Raw genomic sequence first — 23,218 nt, forward strand, 5'->3', positions numbered from 1 at the left:
TTTCCCTACCCAATTCCCAACACCTTCCTGTCCGTCCCAGAAGGAAGGGCTCTCGAAGCCTCGGTGTGAGTCCTTTGTACCCCACAAATAGCTCCATGACCTGGCAAGACTGTTCCCAAGCAGCAGCAAGCAATTGACATGGTCTGTGTCGCTTTCCCTGTGGCCCATCAGGCTCTAATAGCAGCAGGGAAGCTAATCAGTGCTTGGTCACCGTCACTTAATGAAAGCTGATGACAGCATGGTACATTACAAAAAAAAAAAGCACAAGATACTTCGTACCTGCAAGACTTTTCTCATCAGATTCTGAGGTCTGATGATAAATCGCATCCGTCATAACTACTGTACCATTGTCCATTTAGCAAAACAAGCAAACTTTCCTTACAAATCACCAATACAAGAAGTCAAGAGTATGGGTTTTATGAATGCAAGAATGTAGGGCCCAATCCTGCACAGTGCTGCATGCCCCTGAGTTCCCTGAGAGTTGAGGATACTCAGCACCTTCAGGATGAGGCAATTAGTGTACAGTCTTCAGGACAGAGATGGCATGACTTACCTCATCTGGTCAAGTAAGGAATATGCTTTGATCAAAGAATGCACCATACTGGCCTACAAGAGAACAGAAACAAGAGCACAGGTTAGCAAATTATGCATGGGTTACCAAGTAGCATCAGCATGTGCCGTGCAATACATAGAACAACGTCCCTTGCCCAGCAGCTTGCAACTTAACCCCCCCACCCACACAGTATATATTGCAGAGATCCTACATTGAAATGGTGCTGATATGTACCAAAGGCCCTTCATTCGTCTTTGCCAATTGCCTCCCAAAATTCCAGGGTTTTGAAAAAAAAAAAAAAAGCAGTATTTTTTGTATGTATGCCGTATGTAAGCAGTATATTTTACTGATTTTCATCCAAATTTTGGCTTTTTCGGGACCCAGGAATTTTTCGCAAGGAAAGCAGACAGGTCTGCATGAAAGGGCAGTTAGAAGGGGGCTCCATATGCCAGGGGCAGGAATTATGGGGTGCAGCTTTCTGCTCCCCTCCAGTCCTCAGCCCTTCAGTGTGGCCCCATTCACTTCCTCTGCACAGTGGCAGAATGAGATGGCTGGGGAGACGAGTCTTGGAAGCTGAGAGGGCTGGAGCACTGCAGGGAGTCAAAGGCTAATTCCACATAGTGAGAGGCCCCCCCCCACCTCCCTTTGATTTCAGTTTTTACCTCTTTTCTCCTAGTTTAAAATTTTTTTTCCTTTTAATAAAAACTTAAATTCCCAGGAAATTAAAAAAACAACCACCCAAAGTGCCTTATATATACCACACAGGTGACAACACTGCGTTTATCATGCATCATTCATTGAGTATTTCTCTTGGACTCTGCCCACCAATCCATCTCCCAGGGACTATATTTTAACCAGTCCTGAACTCTGAGCAGCTTCAGACAGCTTTTTCCTTTTTTAAATTAAAATAAATCAGTCACCATAATATTTCCTTCCCCGCACCCTGATGTAGATTTTTCTCCCCAACATGACCCTGATGGGTTTTAGTGCTTGAAAACTATGGTTATAGGCATCTTTGGAGAAACCTAAACAGCAATACAGATACAAGACTTGAAAGTCCACTCTCTCCAATTCACACCTAAAATAGTTCTTCTGTAGAATGTGGCATTTGCAAAATACATTGGGGTGCAGAGTTTGGAATAAAGGTTTTATCCAGATTTATTCGGGAGCTGTCTCAAACCAGCATCCTGATTTTGGCACCACTTAAGCAAGGGGAAGTTATCCTCAAGCCTGTTTCACTCTGTCCAGTTCTGGGCGCCACATTTGAGGAAAGATGTGGACAAATGGGCAAAAGTCCAGAGAAGAGCAACAAAACCGATTAAAGGTCTAGAAAACACAAACTATGAGGGAAGATTGAAAAAACCGGGTTTGTTTAGTCTGGAGAAGAAACAACTGAGGCAGGACAGGATAATGGTTTCCAAGTGCATAAAAGGTTGTTACAAGGGAGGAGGAAGAAAAATTGTTCTCCGGAATCTGTGAGTCCAGGACCAGCAATGGGTAAAGCTGCAATGGGGGCGGTGCAGGTTGGACATTAGGGAAAACTTCCTGTCCTGGTGGTTCAGGTTACCCCAGCTGGGGACCAGGCGCCTGGGGAGGTTGCAGAATCCCCCCGGGACACACGCCTGCCGGTGGCTGAGAATAGGTGGCCCTGCCAAGAGTGTGGGGCACTGGCCTAGACGCCTGGCGAGCTCCCGCCCAGGCCTGCAAGGCGAGGCTTCTTCCAGGCTCTGGCTGCAGCTTAGTTCGCTCTGAAGCGCCCCCCGCCCCCAGCGAAGGCCGGAGCCCCACACGCGGCAGGCAGCAGCCGGCCGAGGCTCCCCGCAGGGAAGGGGAGAGGAGGGCGTGTGAACTGTCCTAGCGCCCCGGGCCCGGCCCGAGGTCCCTACCGAGCTGTCCGGGCCGCTCCGCCCCCCCAAACCCCGCCCTATGGGGCGGCCGGGCAGCAGGGGCGGCCGGGCAAATCACCGCCCGAGGAGACCGGAGCGTGAGCCCGGCCGATACCTGCCCCCGCCCCCGGGTCCCCGCTCACCCACCCGCTTGGGCACTTTGCAGAGCGAGTCGCACAGCGCCAGGTACTGCGGGCTGCAGACATAGACCGGGGGGAGCGGCGGAGCCGCCTCCATCGGGCCCCGACCCCCGAGCCGAGGTGAGCCGGCTCCGTCCGCTTCCCACTTCCCCGCCGGCGCCCGCACGCCGCACCACGGCCCGGGGCATGCTGGGAGCCGTAGTCCCGTGTGGTGTAGCCCGCCCGGCCCGGGGCATACTGGGAGCCGTAGTCCCGTGTGGCGTAGCCCGCCCGGCCCAGGGCATGCTGGGAACCGTAGTCCCGAGGCCCGGCCCGTGGAATGCTGGGAGCCGTAGTCCCGTGGAACTCCCAGCCGCTGGGAGGAGGGGAGGACGCCCGAGGTGGGTCTGACACGCCCTCCCAGAGCGGCCATGAGGGGAAGAGCAGGGGCAGGCCCTGCCCTCCTCAGCCTGGCCTGGCATGTAGGACTGGAGTCCCCGGTGGGGGGGACACGGGGGAGCGCAGACTTGCCTCCAGCTGAGGAAGCTGCGCTGGCAGCACAGACGTGAGGGTAGCAATCCTGCAACTCCCCCTCACTCCCTTGGGGCCGGGCCCCTCCCTTACACCTGGGTATTGCAGATGCAAACAACCCACAGCATAAAACTGACTAATTTTCAAATCCTAGGGCCCTGGAGTTGAGCTGGCTGGACTGTGACTTTGGCAGGGCCCGAGTTATGAGAAAGGGTAAATAACACATCCTGCTTCACGTTCACCCCAATGAGTCACTATTTCACAGAGCTCTTGTGTCCCCCCACATCTTTTTTCTAAACTGAACAGCCCCTGTCTTTTTCTTCTCTCCTCCTATAGCAGCTGTTCTATGCCCCTCACCATTTTGGGGGCCCTCCTCTCTACTTTTTCAATTCTAACACATCTTTTTTGAGATGGGTCAACCAGCCCTGGACACAGCATTCACGGGGTGGACGTACCATGGATTTATACACAGGCATTATATTTTCTGTCCTATTATCTTTCCCTTTCCTAATGATTCCCAACAGTCTCTTAAGTTTTTTGACTGCTGCTGCATATCAAGCTGGATGTATCCACAATTACTCCAAGCTCTCTTTCTTGAGGGCAACAGCTCATTTAGACCCATTCATCTTGTTTGTATAGTTGGGATGTTTCTCAATGTGCATTATTTTGCATTTATCAACATTGAATTTCATTTGCCATTTTCTTGCCCAGACCCCTAGTTCTGTCAGATCCCTTTGTAACTCTTCGCAGTCAGCTTTGGACTTAACTATCTTGAATAATTTTATCATCTGAAAACTTTGCCTCTTCACTGTTTACCCCCATCTCCAGATCATTTATGAACATGTTGAAGAGCACTGGGCCCAGTACAGCTTCTCAAAGGACCTCTCTCTTCAGTACCAATCTCTATTGTGAAAACTGACAATTATTTCCTACCCTTTGTTTCCTGTCTTTTAACCAGTTACTGATCCAGGAGAGGACCTTCCCTCTTACCCTGCTTACGACCCTTTGGTGAGGGAACTTGTCAAAGGCTTTCTGAAAGTACAAGTATGCATAGATTTCCCCACATTTCTTCTGCAGTTCCAGATTGGTGAGAGAGTCCTAGGTAATGTCACTGCTGCTGGTAAATAGCACACTAGCATGAACACCCCCTACTCGCTTTTATGACTCTTAGCAGTGTGACTCCAGTCACCTGCAGTGGAGTTATAATGCTGCACAAGAGAAAACTGGATAAAGCTGTAAGATGGGGTGTTTGGGGCTGCTGACTGAAAAGTGCTTCACTCAGCTAGTCTAATAAGGTCCTCCATAGGCTGGGACGAAGCTACTGCAGTAACTACTTCTTCAGTTACTGGTCCCTAGCCCCACTGTGGCCCTGGTGTTATTCTAAGGAGCTGAAGAAAAGATATTTCAGGGGCTGGGGTCCAGCCTTTAGCCCCTGCTGCCAGAGGCAGATGTGATCGAGTGCTTTGCAGAGCTCTATGCAAACCCCCCATTAACAAGCAGCAAAGACTGAACATCTCTTGCTCTCAGCACACGTACCGGGGCTAGCACGAATAGAGACAGCGGCTTTGACCACTGTTTGTTATACCAGGGCTGCTAACTCTCTCCAGTTCACTGAGGGTCTCATGAGATTTGGTCTTTCTCTTGAAGTCCCGCTGCCTGGAGTCACTGCTTACGTGTAGCTTTACAGATTTTAAGGCCAGAACGGAACAATATGATCATGTTGCTTGAGCCCCTACTTACCCCAGGCCAAAGAAATCTATTCAATAGTTCCTTCATCAAGACCCATAGTGCTCTTTGGAAGTATAATACATCCTTTATAAAAGACAGCTCAGCTCAAGTTAAGATAGCATGTGATGGAGAAACGCTCATCACAAAGTAAGTTTTTTCCAACAGTTAAATTACCCTCTGTTGGAAATTTGCACCTTATTTCTAGTCTAGCTTCACTTTCTCATTATGCCTGCCTCTGCTAGATTAAAGAGCCCCCTACAAGCAGAAATCTCTTCCCCCTCTAGACATTGATTGACCATGAACCAGTCACTCCTTTTTCAGTTGGCTAAATTAACTTGAGTGCAAATGATGGTTCTCATTTAGAATACAGAGAAGGAAATTTCTATCACTCCTGTTTACGCAAAAAAAGTTTGAAAATGTGACTCAAAGGCTCCAAAAAGGAGAACCACCCCAACAATTAAAAAAAAAAAAATTGTGATTTTAAAGCCACGCTTGTGATTTTTGGAACTGGACTTGTTTTTGGGTCTGCCTAGAGCTGGCAATACTGTTATATGAATCATAATAGCTGATGGGTGTCCTGTGCACCCCTTGCCCCAAACTGTTGTCACTTAAGGACTGACTTGCATCACATCTGTATACAGCACTTGGCACAATGGGGCCCTGCTCCTTGAGAATTTCTAGGCCACCCCCTTACAAATATTAGTAACAGCGGCCCAGATGATTTAAGTAGGTATGCTGCTACTCAGCCTCGCTTGCCTATGACTAGAGCACCCTCTGGTTAAGATACACATACACAGCACTCTTGTTGTTTTGCTGAAAGACTAACATGGCTACCGCTCTGGAACTCGTCAACATAAAGATAGCAGTTAGCCTCTACTAAACCCCTGGGGGCTGGGATTGAGTTTGTACAGCACCTAGCCTAGCATTTCTCAAAACTGAAGGGCCCAAGCCAAAAGGTGGCCACAAGCCCACTGTAGAGCGATCACAGTATTGCCACCCTTCCTTCTGCTCTGCCTTCAGAGCTGGGTGGCCAGACAGCAGCAGCTGCTGGCCAAAGGCCCAGCTCTGAAGGCAGTCCACCCTCAGAAGCAAAGCAGGCAGCTCGCCCCACAATTTCTCCCATGGTTCCAAAGGAGGACACAAGCCTGTTTGAAACAGAGGCATTTTATTCAAGCTTTTCAGGCTTCCGGCAGGTTTTGCCTTTTTGTTGTTTTATTAGGAAAAAAAACCTAAAGATTACAAGTAGCACAGCCTCCCACGCTGAAAACAGAGGCGAGAGCTAGGCACTGGAGTCTGAAAAGGGCTAAGTATTGGAGTGCAATTGTGTTACGGGCAGTAACCCATTCACGTGGAGTGCAGCAAGCAGCCCTCCGCTGCAACACCCTACCTACCTATGCACTAGGCTACTGGGCAGCAGCTCGGGTTACAAGGCTGTCGCCCTTCATGCTGGGTATGGAGGGATGGCTCAGCCCTGCCCTCTGTGCAGACAAAGGTTGGCACTCTCCAAAAGCCAACTTTAAGAACCGCCCCTTGCATAACAAGGCGGCTAAATGGCAGTCCCACAGCAGATGATCTGATTCCTGGCCCATGAAGTGGTTCTCTGGAGAACATTGAATTTCTGGATCCAGTTGCAGGAGGCCCCAGGCCAGACATTTAAGTGCTCAGCACCCCACAATGATGGCCTCCTTGTCAAAAAAGCCCAGTGCATGGTAAGTGCAAACCACCCCGAACTCTGCCCTCAGCAGTGGCCGTGCAGCACTTTTTCCTTGCAAAGCTTTTACAGATACCTGCTGCTCCTCACCCCACCCTCCCGTCAGCGGACCATTGGTTGGTCAGTCCCATGCCTTCAGTAGGCACGAGGAGTAGATCAGAAGCTACAAAGCCAAGATGGCGGTGGGGGGATGGATAGTTCATAGCCCCTACTCCAAAAACATCCAAGCATTGTACATTCTGTTTTGTTCCAAGAAATCACTGGAAGGCTTCAGTATCAGCCGTAGAGCTTAGCTACTCCACTTCCTTCCAGGCATTATCTACCTCCACAAGCAGATGTTCTTCCAGGACCTTAGTAAGGGGGTCTAGAGGCTTGGTTTAGTTTGTCCTGCTGCCAATGCTTCTAGCTCTTCCTCCCTCTCCTAGGAGCACCCTGTCACTATGGTTTTTAGGGTTAAGACTTCGGTGTTTCGACGTAAAGCAACTTTCCAGACACCTCCACCTTCTAGCCTTGACGCTACAAGTCAATGCAGCCAAGTTGCTGGCATCGGTTTCGTCCACCCATGCCCCAGCACTCCATAAGCTGGCTGGGCGGCTGAGGTGGGTTGCAGAGCAAGCAGGGTTTTCCCTGTCGATGCACCTCCTTTGCTAGTAAAGGGAAGCAGCCCCAGACAGGTTAGGTACAGACACTCTCCTCTTATCGTCATTCATCTTTGTGTAAGCCATGCCCACTGAGCGGCACTCGGTCTCCCTCTATTGGGAATCAGGCCACAGAGGTTAATGAGCTTGCTACACCTATGGCTCAGTCTGCCAGATGAGGCAGTAGAGGCTCATGCATTAAGATCCAGAGGTCCCAGGTTCAATCCCCATGGATACCCCTCCCCCCCCCAAATCCAAGGCAGGCGGTGTTATATTTGCAAATGCTAGATGACTATGTAGATAGAGCTAGGAGAATGTAGTAAGCTATGGTACTATACTGTGGTCTTCCTGCATACAGAACCATTTTGTATGAAGAGGTTCCCACTTAAAAAAACCCTAGCTCCTGGAGTGCCAGAAACCGACTATCACATTCTTCGAGCACCCCAGAGCAGGCTGCATGGTGCACACACTAAGCCGCTCCCGGCTTTGGAAGGAACTTGGCGTGCAGGAGAGAACTGGCCAATTCTATGGCATTCAGCACCAGTCTCTGACAGACAATTAACCCACACACTTAAAGAGCAGCTATTAGTTTGACAGAAGCTTTTACATCCCTAGTTAATACGGTGTTAGGGGGCAGGGGAAGGTTTCTGGGCAGTGCAGACACCACAGGAAGTCCCCACAGAGCAATGGTGGCTGCTGATGAGCTAAGTGGTGAAACTCACGCCCCACCCCGCTATGAGGGGTGCAAGGGAGGTCCAGCACCACCATGCACCAGGCTGCAGTGACTGGGCAGCAGTTAGGTTACTGCTGGTTTCACCTGGAGAGATGGGATGCACAGATCCGACACCAGCAACGCAGGTGTTAGCTACAGCCGCACTGGGTGACACCTGCTGGGAGTGGGGTCACGCTTGGTGAGACCCTAAAATGGGCTAAAAGCTGAAGGCCAGGCTGGGCCCTGCTCAAGGCAGATTTCAGACTGGGGAGTGAGAGGGCCTGGCGGAACTTGCTGGGTTTGTATTGCACTTGTTGTTCAGGTAATGCTGAGGGGCTCCCAGGGGAAGCCCGGAGTCGTTGCTCTGGCCAACGAAAGCCTACAAAGAAGCCGAGGCAAGCGGGGCGGAAGACGTTGGATTCGTTGCCATTATTCTGTCAGATATTATTTGTTGGGGACACAGATACCCTGGAAGAGGAGGAACTATAGCGTGGCCTGGCCCCAGGCCACTACACCACACCCTTGAAGCCTGACAGAAGAGAGTGAGGCAGTCACTGAAAGCCATGCCATAGGGGTGCTCCAGGACAGTCTGCGAGCACCTCAAATCGGCCTTCAAAACAGCGGCAGGTGGCTGTGCTACAGCAGCAACAATGGCACATGCCGGTGTGCCTCCTCCAACCCGTGACAGTCAGCAGACAGCAGCATTCACCACCATGCAGTAGTGGCAGAAGGCTCAATACCAACAACAAGAGGGGCTATGGGAGCCGCGGGGCACTAGGGAGCCCAGCTGGGTCAGGGCAGCGCCAGTCAAGACAGCTGGGCCCTGGTTTGATGAAGCTGGGCCCTAAGAACGAGCTGGAGGCTTCCTGCAGACTTTCAAGAGGGTGGCCAGCACGGCCAGCTGGTGGAGTCAGACCGGGCAGCCCTCTAGGGCCCTTTGACAGGAGAGACTCAGGCCACACGTGGCAATGTCAGTGACAGCAAGCTAGCAAAGGCTGCCACTTGGAACAGGCTAGGACGGGCTCGACGGCATATCAACGCTGGTTCTAGGGCCAACCCTTCCTGTGGGGGGCTCTGCCATGAGCAGTGGCTAAACACGTGCAGGACCTTGCGTCCTGGCTGCTCCTACGCTAGTTCAGCAGAAAAGGAAGTCACGGAGCAGGGGGTCTTGCAGCAGTTTCTCCAGGCCCTGCCCCTAGGGTGGGGTAAGACTGTTCTGGCCTGCATCCGCAGGTGACGTGACAGAGCAGGCCAAAGCCTGGGCTGCCAACCCTCCAGGGCTGTCTTGGAGTCTCCACAAATTAGAGATACGTCATGTGATGAAACCTCCAGAAATATGTCCACCCAAAGGACAACCCGATCAAAGCCTATTTTGAAGCTGAGAGGGCGAAGCGTGAACGATGGGCCAGACTGGACGAGGTGCCGCGATGTGGGGAGATGCCAGGAAACTGAGGAAGAGGGTTCCAGGGCATTCCAGATCTACTGGCCTTCCGGTCAGCCCTGAGTTGAACAGAGTTCCTCTGGGGGTGGCCAGGGAATCAGTTTGCTTCCAGGGCAGCAAGCGAGGACGGTCCATGGATGGAGCATAGATACAAGAGTTATTATACTGCAGTTGATGAAGCAGGGTCCTCCCTGGATAAGGTGAAAAAACTGCCACATGCAGGGCTAGCTAAGGGGGAGAAGTCATGTGGACAAAAGCTGGTTAGGGGAAACAGGTTCCTGGCCCAGCAGGTGGACCAACACCTGCCAGTGCCCATCTCACATCCAGTAGAAATGTGGGTGTGTCCCACGACCGAAGAAGAGGTGGAGGTACAGGGCTAGTGGTGCAATATACAGATTGGGGGGGCCGAGACTCTTCCTCGGCCAGTGATCCTGGGGAGGGATTCCCAGCCCTGGTACAGAAGAGGATGATGCAAAAGGTTGGCAGGAAGGGAAGGACTAGGCTGAACGAAGAGCTGCAATCTGGGATTGCTGGGGAGGGCTCAAAAGGTGTTAGAAACCCAGCTCGAGGCTGCTGAAGGAGGGTGGCAAGCAGCAGAGAGTCACCTGCAGAGTTTATCTGGGCAGCTGAAAGCCTGTAAGTGAGAGTGGGTGGAAACAGGCACTGCCTGGTGCCAGGTGATGGCCCTAGCAGCCAGACAAGAACAAGAAGGCAGAGGTGGAACACAGGAGGCAGCAACAGTGGCTGGGGCAGGAGCTGGTTTCCCTCGGGGCTGCAGAGCCCACAGGAGAGACTGGATAGCTCACAGTGGGGATTCAGATGCTGCCTCAAATAAAATGGGGGACGTGCAAGTGACTGCCGACTCTCAGCAGCTTGCCAGGGCCTAGGTGAAAAGAGGGAGGCCCTTGCTGCAGAGGAGCTGAATGGGATGGGGTGCGAGGAGATGGTCGCAGTGGCAGAGGACGTGCAGAAGAGGCCCTGCCAGAAAGAACTGCTCTGGCCATTGGGAGGCCTGGGAAGACAGGGACAGTCTGCTCATGACAATGAGTGAGTGAAGTGTGGGACACCTGCGTGCCCAGGTCCCACACCTCTGAGGCAGAACACATCTGCACCAGGCTGGACACAGCCTTGAGTGGGGAGCATAAGCCACACTTCACTCTGAAGGGGTTAACTAGAGCCCGAGAGCTCTATTAGCCCTGCTTTGTACAGCTGTAGGGGGCTCCAGCTGTGGGAGAAGAGAGCCAGGAGAGGTTAGCTGGAGGCCCCCATCTGCAGGAAGGACAGCACTCTGACAGCAGCCAGGCAGAGAAGAACAGTGGGAAAGGGCCAGGAGTGGAGTTAGGGCTTGCGGTGGGCCTTGGAAAAGGGGCAGGACTCCAGAGAAGAGGACGCACTGGGGAGAACCCAATATGGCTGAAAGATCAAGCCGGGGCTGGGCAGAAGTTGCTGTGTTTGTTTCATCTGGTGTTTGGGTTCTGCTGAGGGGCTCCCAGGGGAGCCTGAAGTCATGGCTCTGGCAAATGAGTGAAACTGGAGAGGTGCCCAGGGCAATAGTTCCACCTCGTTACTGTCAGATTCGGTGGGGACATGGATACCCCGGAAGAGGAACAATGGAGTGGCCTGGCCAGTGGGACACGACCCACTGCAGACCACTGACATCCTGACGAGGAGAGCGGGGCAGTCACCAATATGCCACGTCATGCCAGAAGAGGCACTCCAGGAGTATGAGTCGGCAACAGATCTGATGGGCAGGGACAGAGCCTGCCAAAGCCTGGCTGAATATGGCGTGGGATGGGGCTAGGGGAATCCCTTTCAAGCCAGCCCAGAGTTAGTCTTCTCTGTCACGGCTCCTGGCAGATGGGGGGAGTTGGTTCAGGGTCTAGATGTACCCACCCTCCGAAGGGACTCCCTGGTTTCCGAAGGCTTCACAGCTCTGTGGGGCAGAGGAGCAGGGGGTGCAGACTGGGAAGAAGCATGTAAGCAAACAGGAGCAGAGCGCAGGGACTAGGTTTGGATTGCTCAATGCATTAATGCTAGCAGGATCGGCTCTGGGCTCACAACCGCAGCCTAAGCCCAAGCAGCAGGCCAAGATACGGATCAGTTTATAAAACCCTCTAAAATTCAACTCAGATTTGGGGCTAGAGCAGCAAGAGCGTGTTGAAAACCAATGGAGAGAAACTAGGGAGAAGGCAGCCTGAGCTCCATAGCCTACAATGAGGTCTGCAGACCCCTCCTCCCATTACTCACCCAAGGTTCTGCATTGTAAAGAGCAGACAGACACCCACATGCAAGCAAGGATCAAACCCTGGGACCTTCAGCACAGGCCTTTCCCATGTGAGCCAGATCCTGGGTCCAGCGCCGGGGAGAGCTGGGATGGCTGTATGTGAATACAGCCACAGTTTAACCACACAGACTTGCTCTCTTGCAACATCACTTGGCTTCAGAAGAGATGCGCTCCCCCCACTGAGAACAGCTATTGCAGCAGAGGGGTTATTGCCCCAGCGTGGAGCTAGGAGCCAGTAGGTTCCACTGAACCCAACAGGTTGTCCTGGCACAATGGTTGGTGCAGAGACAGTCTGCCAGCAAGCTAACTTAACACCTGCCTTTGACCCCTCAACATGACCCCCGAGATGTTTGTAAACTCCAGCTGCAAGCCCAGATGGGTCTATTGCATGGTGCAGCCACTGCTGGGGAGGAACTCCTCCACATAGGTTGCCACTGCTCTGGAGAGGTAAGTCATAGTCCCAAACCTGCCACTAGGGGCGCTATCATACAGCAAGGTGCAGATGCCTGTGGCGGGATCCTTCTCCAGAATGTCGTCACCAGCACCCAAGGCTTTCTGTGTTGGTTAGAGAGAGAAGGGAGTTATTTAGCCACCAGTGCCCACCCCAGTAACACATCACTTCCAACCCCAAGCTCACAGCCCAAGGCAATCCTTCCTACACACCAGCAGTCAGCACCCCCTGCATCAAGCCCCATTATCCCCAACTCCACTGCCCAAATCCTGCCACGCCCCACCGCCGCCTCCTCCTCACCCTTAGCACCATCGCAAGAAACACGTCCCAGATTTTGGGTTCCAAGGAATCTGAGCACTCCCTGGATCATTCTTAGCCATCAGGGCTTGAGTCTTTAATGGACTCTCAGCAGAAGGTGTTAACTGCACTGCTGCTGCAAGTTCTCTGTGCCATCACCCAGGTGTATTAAGGAATGTCTGACATGTGCAAACGCAGGCCCCACACTGCCAGAGGCCAGGTTCGTCTCACTCATTCCCAATGGCGGAGGGCAGGCTCTGTACCTGTTCTTCGCAGAATAAGTCATTTGCTATGTGCACAATCTTTTCCACTGCAATGATGCCCCCGATGCTGTGTATTTCCACATCTGCCAGCATAGTCAGGACAAGAATGGCTTCTACCAGGAGCTGCCTGTATTCTGGCTGCGGGACACGGTTCAAGACGGACTCCACATGGACGGAAAACTTGATCTCCCCAGGAGTCATCTGTGAGAAATCAGAGACATTAACAATCATGCACACCCAGGTGTAGCCCACGGTCCAGGGAACCCCACAATGCTCCCAGCACACACACAGCCCAGCACCCACAATCTAGCACTTTGTAGCATTTCATATTAGATAGCGAATCTCTCTACGATAGGTGGGTATCATTAGTCCCATTGGGTAGGTGAATGAACAGAAGCATAGAGGGAAAGTGACTTGCCCAGGGTCCCCCAGCAAGTCGGTGGAATGGAACTGAGGTGCCTGGACTCAGAGCGCCCCCCCATAGAAGGCACCGGCTGCAGGAGAGACATTGACAGAGCAACTGGCTCACTAAGGTGGGGCAGCCCTGAGTTCGGCACTGAAGATCATGCTTCGCCCAGCAGCCAGCTGCAATGCGGGAGAAGCAGCTGCCATCAGACTGGGCTAGGTGATGACACCACAAAGCCACTGGATGTGCCGCGCCTGGTCTGAGAGCAGGCACTGACCAGCAGGCTCAGCAGTGTCGCTACCAGGCCTTCTCCCACCCACTGGGGAAAGCAGCATCGAGACCCTGCTGCTCCTCAGTCAGAGGGAGGGGGGTGGGGGGGAGCAGTGAGAGACTCTCACCAACCAGGAGGGGAATTGGTTAACCATTAGAGCCCCAGTGAGAGGGTGGTGGGGGAGAAGGGCTGAAGTTCTGGTAGAGCCAGGTCCTGTTTAGTCTACCCTGGAGGAGGAAGGAGATGGGCAGGGAGGGAGCAGAAGAGCTGAATTATGCAAATACCGGGGGGGGGGGGGGTGCGGGTGCGAGCAAGCACGTGATGGAGTGGAGCAATGCCTACATTAAGGCTGCCTGATGCTTCTCATTCTAACCATCCTCAGTGGTTTTGCAGGCTGACATGCCTCACTATCCAGCTGACATTTCCACCCTTACTCTCTGCCTGAGCTGGATTTATTTTGGGGACTGGGAGGAAGAGGAGGACAACGGAGTTAGAACAAAGACAGTGTGGCCATTTGAGAATGAGCCTGGGGAAAAGACGGCTTTGTCAGCAGTCAAAAAAAAAAAAAAAAATTCTGATTCTTTTGGTACAGGCAACCTTAATTCTGGCATGTCCTAACCTTGGACCACTTGAATACCTTTAATATGGATTGATCTCTCTCTCTCTCTTCTCTCCCCCCCCACACACACTTTTCCATGGATCTACCCTTAGAAGGTCAATTGATTCCCCCCACCCCCCAAAAACTCTTACCTCTTTGGTTGTTGAGGCTGGAAGGACAAAGCCCTCGATAGAGAGGCCATGGCACTGCAGAATAAGACCAAGGGTTAGAGATCACAGCCCAGAAAGGCCACTGTTCACTATCCTGAATCCCCCTAGTGCCATCTTTAAAACCCAGCAAACCAATAACTGCATTTTGCCGAGCACGCAGCCTTCAGAAATGCAATTAGCACCCACGTGTGGAGGACACGTGGTAAAGCTCCGGGCTTGTCACGGCAAAGGGACCTGACACAGCAGCAGCAGTCGTTGTGACTCACACCACTAGCTATTTCAGCTGAAGTCAGGGTGGACACTCACTGGCACAAGGGCCTTCATATCACTTTGGTTAAGTGGGGTAGGGCTGAATTCAGTTCTCTCAAGAGACAGGCTTTTCACTGAAGGAAAACCCCCTTTTACTAAAAGCGAGTGCTCAGATCCAAACTCCCAGCAGAGTAACAAAGAGCTGGATTGCAACAGTCCCTTTGCTTCCATTTACCAAGTTTGGTACTGCCTGTCCCACATCCGTACCTTGCAGCATGACCGTGCCCCTAGTAGCAGGTTTGGTACCATGACCTCCCTCCAAACCGGCAGCTCGGCCTGTGCCGGAGTTCCTCCCCAGCAACACCTGCACCAGGCCATACACCCATCTGGGCTTCTAGCTGCAGTTTACAAGCGGCAGAGGGGCATGTCTGGGCTGCACTGAGGGCTGTCCTAGCTAGTGCAGGGGGCCACATGTGCCCCTGCAGCCCCTGAACAGGAGAGGCACAACCTGCCTCCCTCTGTCCCTGTGTCAGCACAGGGGTGACAGGGGCCTCTTACACCTATGCAGCCCTGGGAACAGGGTTTAGCTGCAGCTGCAAAGCCAGCGGGCAGGCCGAGGCTGCCAGCATTAATCAAAAGCACCTCACTTTACAGGCTCAAACCTGGGCTTTGGTCACAGAGCTCCCCGCAAACCCTGGGAACCTGCCTGGCTGGCATCTATTGGACTAGGCCTTCCAAGGCAGCAGTAGGGGATCGTATCAGGGGGCTAGAATACACGAGGGTGCGGTGAGCGTGCTGCTGGGGAATCATGGGAAGCCAGGTGCACGGATGTGCGCTCGCTCACACATTCATCCAGATACACGCCCGCAGGCACACATGGAAGCCAGCTGGTCAAGAGGCAGCATGAGGCCACATCACCTTCTGCAGGATTTTCCAGACCTTCTGGTAGAACCCCACCGGGACCCTGTTGAGTGCTCCATCCAGCCGCCTTCTCCGCTGCCACTGGCCATGGCGGCTGTCTCTGGAGACCTGATCTTCCAGCATGCTAGCAAAGGATCCCCCGGCGGGCAAGATGGAGTGTCCAGAACTCTGAGCACAAAAGAGTTACAGTGAAGGCAACAGGACAAGGATGAAGCCCCGGAGAGAGCACCTATTTGCAGCCCGGTTGGCTGGTCTTCCTTCACTCCCTAGCTCTATCTGCAGAGATGCACTTGGCCCTGGGCCCCCTGTGCTGGGATCTCAGCAACCCTCAAGCTATGCAAGAAGGGTCAGGCCAGGCTAGTACTTGTAGGGGAGACCAAGAAACGTAACTGAGTAGAGGACGCTGTCCCCTTCCAATCAACTTTAACCAATGTCCTAATATGGGCTATGGCACACAGAATGCTGTCTGATGAGGTAACGCTGCTTGTGGACACTAGAGACCCCCTTGGCAATCTTTGCCTGAGTCAGGCCCGTAGACCAGTGCCCTGGGGAAAAGCCAGATGGGGTTATTACATTCCACCTCTCTAAAGCCCCACAGTTGCAGCTGGAGATGGGATTCTCTGCCTCCAAAGCTGGCTTTGCAGTTTGTAGGGTCCCAAGCACCACATTACCTTCTGGTCCCACCCAGCCTGGGGTAGGGACAGGGCAGGAAACTGACCAGACAGTGCCATTTCCTTCTGGCTGGCTTCCCTGAGGAGAGCTACCTTCAGCTCCAAGTGGCAGAGCCTGCTCTGAAAGAGGCTTCCTAAGTGGCTGCATTCCTAGTTTGTACTTAATGCTGCCACAGCTGGCTTCCTGCCTTAAACAGCTATGGCTCTCCAAGCCACTGCTAAAGGGCTGCGGTATTCAACCCCAGAAGTGGCTGCATTTCAGTGATGGGTGAAGCCTCTAGCTAGTAAAATGCTCGCTGCAGCTGCGAGGACAGACATACTGCAAATGTCAACATAAGATGCAAGTTACCAGAGGAGATCCTGAATCCATTTCCAGAGAGTGGAAGCCACAGGACTGGAAAGAAGAAAAGAGACAGTCAAAGACTGATGTGATGGAGCAGGCAGCAGCAGCATTAGCAGAAGCATGGGAAAAGCTTGGTGTCATTGAGTGGCTGCCCCAGATGATTGTGGCTAGCCAGAGACTTTAGAGTCAGTTTAGGAAGCTGCACCACAGAGAGAATCACATTAAACCAAAGCTGTAAGAGGGGAAGGAACATACATGGGTGGAGGATTAAAGAGCCAGGTGGGCGCCTGGAGAGGCTGGTTAAAGAGCTTAGTTTTTACAAGGGGACACTGCAAAGTGCGAAATCGAGGAGCTGGGCTTCCCTTCCAGACTTACCCCGTGCGAGACTGTGGGTGGCTTTAGGACACAGCAGGTACAGGCAGGGCACATTCAGCCCCTCAGCCTGGCTAGGATCTCAGGAGGGGGGTCCTGGAGCTTCTAGATCTATTCAGGCAGAGCCCTACACCACCCCAACAACTATGCTGATGTGGGATAGGGGCCCCTTATCATGGGGCGTGAAGAGAGCCAACAAGCTCATCACATCAGCACTGCAGTAGCCGCTAGCTAGTCCCAGAGTGACCGGAGAAGGAAGCGAATTCAGTGTTGCCTACTGCTCTATTAGGCAGCCGGGGAAGGGAGAGCAGGGGCTGAATTGCATGGGGGTTTATCTGATCATTTGCTAGCAGGGCACCACACAAGTCCTGCAATGTGTCTGGAGGCAACAATATAGTTGTGCTGTATTCCACAGCACAAGGCCAAGTCTGGCTTGCGAGCACAGCATAGTGATCTGCTGTCTGCTTCACTTCGCTTCACTGCACTGCACTGCAGGCCTCTGACCCAGGGAGTTCTAGCGGTTCCATGGTTATGCAAACAGCATGGAACAGAGCACCATCGTTTGGTTTGGTTTCCGTGGGTCCCCATCTCTTCTCCCACCTAGGACTCTGCCTGCATTGCTAAGGGACAGATGAATAAGACAGAGGCCTTCTCTGGCCAAAGGGTCTCCCCAGAGGGGTCCTGGGAAGAGGCCTGCTGAGTGCGCCTCACCACTGATCCTTCATAACTGCTATGGCAGGGCTGTCCTTCCTGTTCCTCTCCCAGCCCCACCAGGAACCTGAGCACCCAGGCCCTGGGCTAGTGGCCTGAGAACTGGAATAGTTTCCAAACTAGGTCCCAGAATGGCAAGGCTATTAATCTGGCTTAGAGAGACGCAAACATTGGGTCCCACCCTTTCGTCACAGCTTCCCAGGCCAGAAGTCCCCACCAGTTGAGGACCAGAACCCAGTCCCAACCCCACCCCAGTCTCTCTCGTTCACAGCCCTGGACTGGAGTTTGCTGGTTGGTCCTTTCAAATGACCCAACTGTAGCTCCCAGTAGCTCAAGCCAGAGAGCCAAGCCCTGAGAACCCTAAGCTATCAGAGGGGAAAGCCAGCTCTCTTGCTATGGTTTGAAACAAGCCCATTAGCTCATGCATGCTCAGAAGCTTTCTGGGTGCACAAGGTTGCTGAGTAAGCTGAGGCTTGAAGGGAATATTGGTGGTTTCACCTTACTCTCCCTCAGAGACTGCCTACGTTTATCCAGTTGCTGAAAGATAAAAAGGAGATCACGATATAGGCAATGCGACTGGGCTGCAATACAGCTATGCTGCATTTCACAGCGCACGGGAGAGTCTGGCTTATAAGCACAGCACAGTTAGATGCATAACTTACACCTTCCAGTTCTCTACCACCCCCTTTACGCTGAGGTCGGCATCTGTCTAAGGTACTTCTATGGGCCGCCGGAGATCACCACCAGCTCTGAAGCATTTATCCGCACCACAGCCCTCGGCAGCAGGGCAGGGCTACATCCCCGTCATAGACATGGGGAACTGAGGCCCGGAAATTGAGTGACTTGCCCTGCCAGAGCAGGGAACGGAGGCAGGGTGTCCCATGGCTCAGTGCCCTAACCACTGGGCCGCCCTTCCTCTCGTGACCCCATCTTCACCAATACAGTCCTCACCACTTTTCCACCCTCGCACTCAAACAGCAGACGCTTTCATCAGAACAACAGATCTAAGGGTTCGTTTACATGGAAAGGCAATGCAAACCCCTGGATGGACAAGCTTATTTCAGTTTCACTTAAGTCTGTTCCCAGCCAATGTAAGTTAAAACAAAAGGAAGCCCCCAAACTGAAATCTGCATGCACACACCAGAGTGCTCAATATTGGCTCAGATTCACACGGTGGGCTAACCTGGCTTTCCACACAGACCAGCCCTATAACAGAATCACTAGGAGAACGCATGTTGTGTGCCCCCCGCCCATGGCGACCTGCTCGGAGAGGGGCACAGCATGGCTGCCAGTCTGCCGAGTTCAGAGTTCAAGGGGTACAGAAGACAGAAGCACCACAGGTTCCATAGCGAAATATATCCCAGGATGCAGCATTCCTAGTTTTCTTTATAACTCAGCTGCAATACTGGAGCCAAGGGCCTGAGGGGAGGTGGGGTTAGAGAGTAGCCCCAGCAATGTCTTCTCAGTGACTCATTGCAGCCAGCACCATTTCTTGCCTTCCTCAGGCAACAGGGCCCCTCGTGCCTCTCAAAGGAATCCTAAGCTTGGTTCAGCAGCCCACTAGCAAGCGTGCAGGGGAAGATACAGGAGTGAGCCTGCAGAGCCAGGTGGACAAGGAAAAACTACTGGAGATCTTCTGGAGAGCTACCAGGGCGTGCCAGGAACCAATGCCCACACCATGCCACACACTGGCTACTGGGGATTTCCTGCCAATGGTGGACATCGAGCTCTGAAGTGCGGTCCCTGCCCCTGTCACTTGAGCAAAAAGTGGCAACTCTCACTAGCTGTTAGCAATACAGGGCCCATGACAGCTGGGTAGTTCTCATCCCATCTGGCTTTAGGCAGTGGGGTGCACACCTGCATTGCTACTATACCGCTTCTCCACCTATTGCCTTCTGAAACGTCAGCAAAACCAAGATACCAGTAAAATCAGCCAGCCCCTGCCACAGCCCATCCCACACGCGCCTGCCCACAACTACCCCCAATCAGTGCCCCCCCAGCCAGCTCTCACACAGCCTGACCCCCACCCAGCACTCACCTGTTTGATCTCGCTCTTCAGCTTCACTATCCCAGCGCGCTCGGTTTTAGTTGCTCCGACAGCGCCAACCTCACGGATGGAAATAGCAGGGGTTAGGGTTGAATCAACAGAACGCACTGCAAGGGAGGAGAAGGGACAGGCCTGTCAGAATTCACTGCAAGAGCTCCCAGGACACAAACTCGGCGACAGCCAAGGCATCTCGCTCTCCAGAGCCCAACGCCCCCAAGGCACCTCCAGTGAGCAGGACCCGCCACTGGACCGCTCCCAGGACACCAAGACCTGGGGTGACCCTGCTTTAACATTCTCAGAAGCCCATAACTACACGAAAGAGTGGCCCGGAAGGAGGAGTTTCCTCTGTCACCAGTGCTCTCCTTTCATCCCTGACTGATGCCTGCTCCATGCTCTGGCAGTGTCCATCTGTTTCACCACCAAACAAGGGGGGGGGGAGGGGTTCTTTTAATACTGAATTCTGGGCTGGGCTCAGAACACATCTGTATGTATTCAGACAGCTTGAACTGCAATGGAAGATGCGGCTGAACGACCAGGGTCTCTCAGAGTGCCAACAGCCATGGCTTTGGTGTGTGAAGGACATCATAGCTCAAAATAAGTTATGGCAAGATGCACACGCCTGGGCTGTCAGAGGAAATGGACAGTTCTGAGTGGCTGGGAAGGAGGCAGACCAGAGCAGAGTGTGTTTATGGTGCAGTTTCACCTCTAAGATTCTCTCTCATCATTTTAGAGGGAGCCACTTACAGATTTCAGCTTCGTCAAACAGACTCACCGCTCTTTTCCACCCCGAACTCCTTGCCAGAAAGGATGTGGTGTAGAAGACTCTTCATATCTGAAGGACTGAGGTTCATCAAGCTCTCGGTGGCTTCTTCAGCTAGAGAGCAGAGATTAATGGGAGTGAAAGGAGGGAATCATGTTGGCAGCCTCCCCTCCAAGGTGACATTCAACATCATTAGGAAGAAGGGAGGATTCTTAGAGGAAGTTCTAGCACGAGAGGTTCCTGGCTCGAGGGGCACATGTTAATCCAGGTGTTTCCATACATTAGATACACACCAGGATTTATGAATGAAGAGCTTGAGTCTCCTCCTGCCCTGCCTTCCCAGAAGAGAGCAGATATGGCCAAGTGATACTGTCAACCTGGGATCCAGTCCATTACAAGCATGGGACGGAAGAAGGGTGTCAGGTGCAACACTTGCCTCATGGCCCCTGGCCAAATCTGGCCCAACTCAATCGCTCCACTCCCTCCCCGCCCGCTCCCCCAATCACTGCGAAAAACCCACCAAAGAGTGAAACTGACTATGCTGTTAAATGTGCACATACTTAGAGAAACCTGTTCTCTTGTGATCAGTCTATCCAAGGCACTTCTATGCCTCCCATTACCACCGAGCATCTCACAATTTTTACTGTATTTTTCCCCATGACACACCCTACTTCACAGGTATTTCCCCCATTTTACAGATGGGGAACTGAGGCAAAGGAAGACTAAGAGCATGTCTACACTACAGGGTCGATAGCAGCACAACTACAGCACCATAGCTGTGTTGGCATAAACCCATACCGTAGACATTGATGGAAGGGTCTTTCCATGGCTGTAAGACCACCGCCTGCCCCACTCGCTCGGTGGATAGAAGCATTCTTCTGTAGACCTAGCTGTGTCTATGCTGGGGGTTAGGCTGGCGTAGGCATGGTGCTGAGGGGGTTGGATTTTTCACACCTCTGAATGATGTAGCTATGTCAACCTACAATTTAAGTGTAGACCTGGCCTAAATGACCTGCCTAAGTTCATACAGTGAGTCTGTGGCAGAGCAGGAATTGAACCTGGTTATCCCAGGTCCCAGGCTAGTGGCCTTTGCTCTGGGCCATCCCTCCACTCTGATCCAAGGCGTTTACTTGTAGCACTTGCAGGGTCAATTGGTCCCCGATCCAAGCGTGACTGTGTCCCTTCAAAGTGAGGAACAGTTTCACACCACCCCAAAAATCAAACATTCCAACAACTCCCCTTGGCAAAGTTGTTCTCACACCTCAGCATCTTTCAGGATCCCTGCTCCAACAAGCTAGTGCACAGAGAGGATTTGGACCTTTTTGAGCAGGTAGCCAAGTTTTTAAACAGAAAAAAAACAACAACCCACTAACCCCCCCCCACCCACCCACCCCCACCAAACTAAAAGGGGCAGAGCTGGTGAAGAGGGATGTGCTATATTTTTGGTACTACTGAACACTTAGTGCTTCTGCTAGTTAGGCATCTGCCTTGCACATTTTCCCCAGGGGTTTTATTTTATAGGCCCCATCTATTCAGCAAGTTTGACTATACAACCACATTACTCAGACACAAGGTGCCCACATACAGGGGCCCATAGAGATTCCCATATATTCCAGAGGTCTTGCAGTGGAAGTCTGAGGGACAGGTTGTGATCACAGCCCTGTCCTATCTGGGGAAGGCTTTTCTGGGGTAAGAAACTGTGCTGGACACCTAACCCACCCAGTCTGTGTTGGACAAAGGCAGCCACTATGCTAATCTGCCAGTTGTGGTGCAACATGCAACACAATCCCGCTGTTCCATATTCCAGGGGCCCTGGTCATCCAGGAGCAGGCTGGGAGGTTAGAGGGATGCTGCCATGCTTTGTGTTGTCTGTTTAGACTGTAAGTGCTCTAGGGGGAGGGACGGTCTCTAGCAATGTAGAGTGTTTAGCACAATGGAACCCCAAAATGCTTCTAGATAGAGCCACCACCCGTTGAGACTGGACACCAGACTCGGGCTGGTACCTGAGCAGTGCAGGGAATGTGCCAGCTCCGTTGCCATCACCTGGATGATGAGCCCAATGCGCAGGCGGAACATCTCTGCGAAGAGGGCGGGCTGGGTGCGCATGTACATGGCCAGGTAGACCATGATTTCCTGAACAGAAAAGCAGGGAGACCCAGGTCACAAGACAGCCACTCACAGGAACAGACACCTCCTCTAGCCTCCGAGGGCACCAACAGGCTCCAAGCCTCCCAGGGGCCGGGAGCTGGCTGGGCTCAGCCCTGTCACCTGAGTCAGGATCGAGACGCTCATGTTCTTCTCGCTGGCTTCGTCAATCAGGCGGGTGAGTTCCTCATACGGAACGGGGCTGAGGAGATAGTGGGAATGAAGGTGAGATCCCAGCACACACAGCCACAGGGCAGGCACGATCTACAATCCCTCAAAGCAGGGCTGATGCCCCTTTGCCTGCCTTTAAGATGTCTCTCACCTGTTTCCTCACCTGCTTTGAGGTCACCATGTCCAGCATGATGCACACAGCTAGTGAGGCCCAGGGGAGAGGGAGCTGGGACAGCCTTGGCCTCTTTCCTACGGGCAGGCAGAGGCGCAGCCTGGGAGAGTATTCGCCATCTGTTGTGTTCCTCTCCCCACCCCCTCACCCCAAAGTTGACCCCTGCATCAGGCTGACTAATGCAGTTGTATCAGCCCCTATGGTACACGGAGGCAAAAGACCCTGAACTCACGCAGAGATCGTCTTCTCACGAGGCTCTGGAGGCAGCCCCACTGTCAAGTGCTTCTGATGAGACAGGAGGTCAGTGCAGGCCTAAACAGAGACACCACCACACACTTGGTTACGGATGCTCAACAGCCAGACCCGCCCCAGCCTCCCAGCAAGAGCTTCACCCACGCCTTGCAATGGGGCTTATAGGATTATTTTCTGGAGCTCCATCTTCACTGCAGGGTTTGTATTGGCACCACCTTGATGTGAGATCTCCCCCACCCCCAGAGCAGGATTTTCTGTACCGTCTGCAAATCTCCACCATGATGGGCCTGGCTTTTAGCAGGGCCCAGTGCTCCCCGCTCCAGCTGTCAGAGTCATGGACATCCA

At 52.9% G+C, this 23,218-nt stretch overlaps 2 protein-coding genes across 8 annotated transcripts in view; both read right to left on the reverse strand.

Annotated features, from left to right (window-relative positions):
• HDAC8 (histone deacetylase 8) overlaps positions 1 to 2,740 on the reverse strand; it is an 84,702-nt gene extending 81,962 nt beyond the window's left edge. For all 6 annotated transcript variants that reach the window (XR_010919758.1, XR_010919757.1, XR_010919759.1 and 3 more), the window contains exons 1-2: positions 2,587 to 2,740; positions 554 to 606 (exon numbers count right to left, since the gene is read on the reverse strand). Coding sequence is in view for 3 of the 6 variants with exons in the window: in XM_067548520.1 (XP_067404621.1) it covers positions 554 to 606; positions 2,587 to 2,676 (143 nt within the window). In the remaining 3 variants the exon portion in view is untranslated. The remainder of the gene's footprint in view (positions 1 to 553; positions 607 to 2,586) is intronic.
• An 8,297-nt stretch (positions 2,741 to 11,037) lies between these two features.
• PHKA1 (phosphorylase kinase regulatory subunit alpha 1) overlaps positions 11,038 to 23,218 on the reverse strand; it is a 59,500-nt gene continuing 47,319 nt past the window's right edge. Inside the window, exons 23-33 of one of the 2 annotated variants that reach the window (XM_067548523.1) lie at positions 22,854 to 22,933; positions 22,402 to 22,480; positions 22,137 to 22,266; positions 20,146 to 20,247; positions 19,365 to 19,480; positions 17,825 to 17,863; positions 16,250 to 16,294; positions 15,227 to 15,397; positions 14,042 to 14,095; positions 12,615 to 12,815; positions 11,038 to 12,158 (exon numbers count right to left, since the gene is read on the reverse strand). In XM_067548523.1, coding sequence (XP_067404624.1) covers positions 11,985 to 12,158; positions 12,615 to 12,815; positions 14,042 to 14,095; positions 15,227 to 15,397; positions 16,250 to 16,294; positions 17,825 to 17,863; positions 19,365 to 19,480; positions 20,146 to 20,247; positions 22,137 to 22,266; positions 22,402 to 22,480; positions 22,854 to 22,933 — 1,191 coding nt within the window. In that variant the 3' untranslated portion in view covers positions 11,038 to 11,984. The remainder of the gene's footprint in view (positions 12,159 to 12,614; positions 12,816 to 14,041; positions 14,096 to 15,226; positions 15,398 to 16,249; positions 16,295 to 17,824; positions 17,864 to 19,364; positions 19,481 to 20,145; positions 20,248 to 22,136; positions 22,267 to 22,401; positions 22,481 to 22,853; positions 22,934 to 23,218) is intronic. The other variant, XM_067548522.1, reaches the window with a different exon arrangement.

Source organism: Emydura macquarii, unplaced genomic scaffold (genome assembly GCF_026122565.2).
Source record: "Emydura macquarii macquarii isolate MOO-44397 ecotype Brisbane River unplaced genomic scaffold, CSIRO-AGI_Emac_v2 contig_1253, whole genome shotgun sequence".
Lineage (NCBI taxonomy): Eukaryota > Metazoa > Chordata > Testudines > Chelidae > Emydura > Emydura macquarii.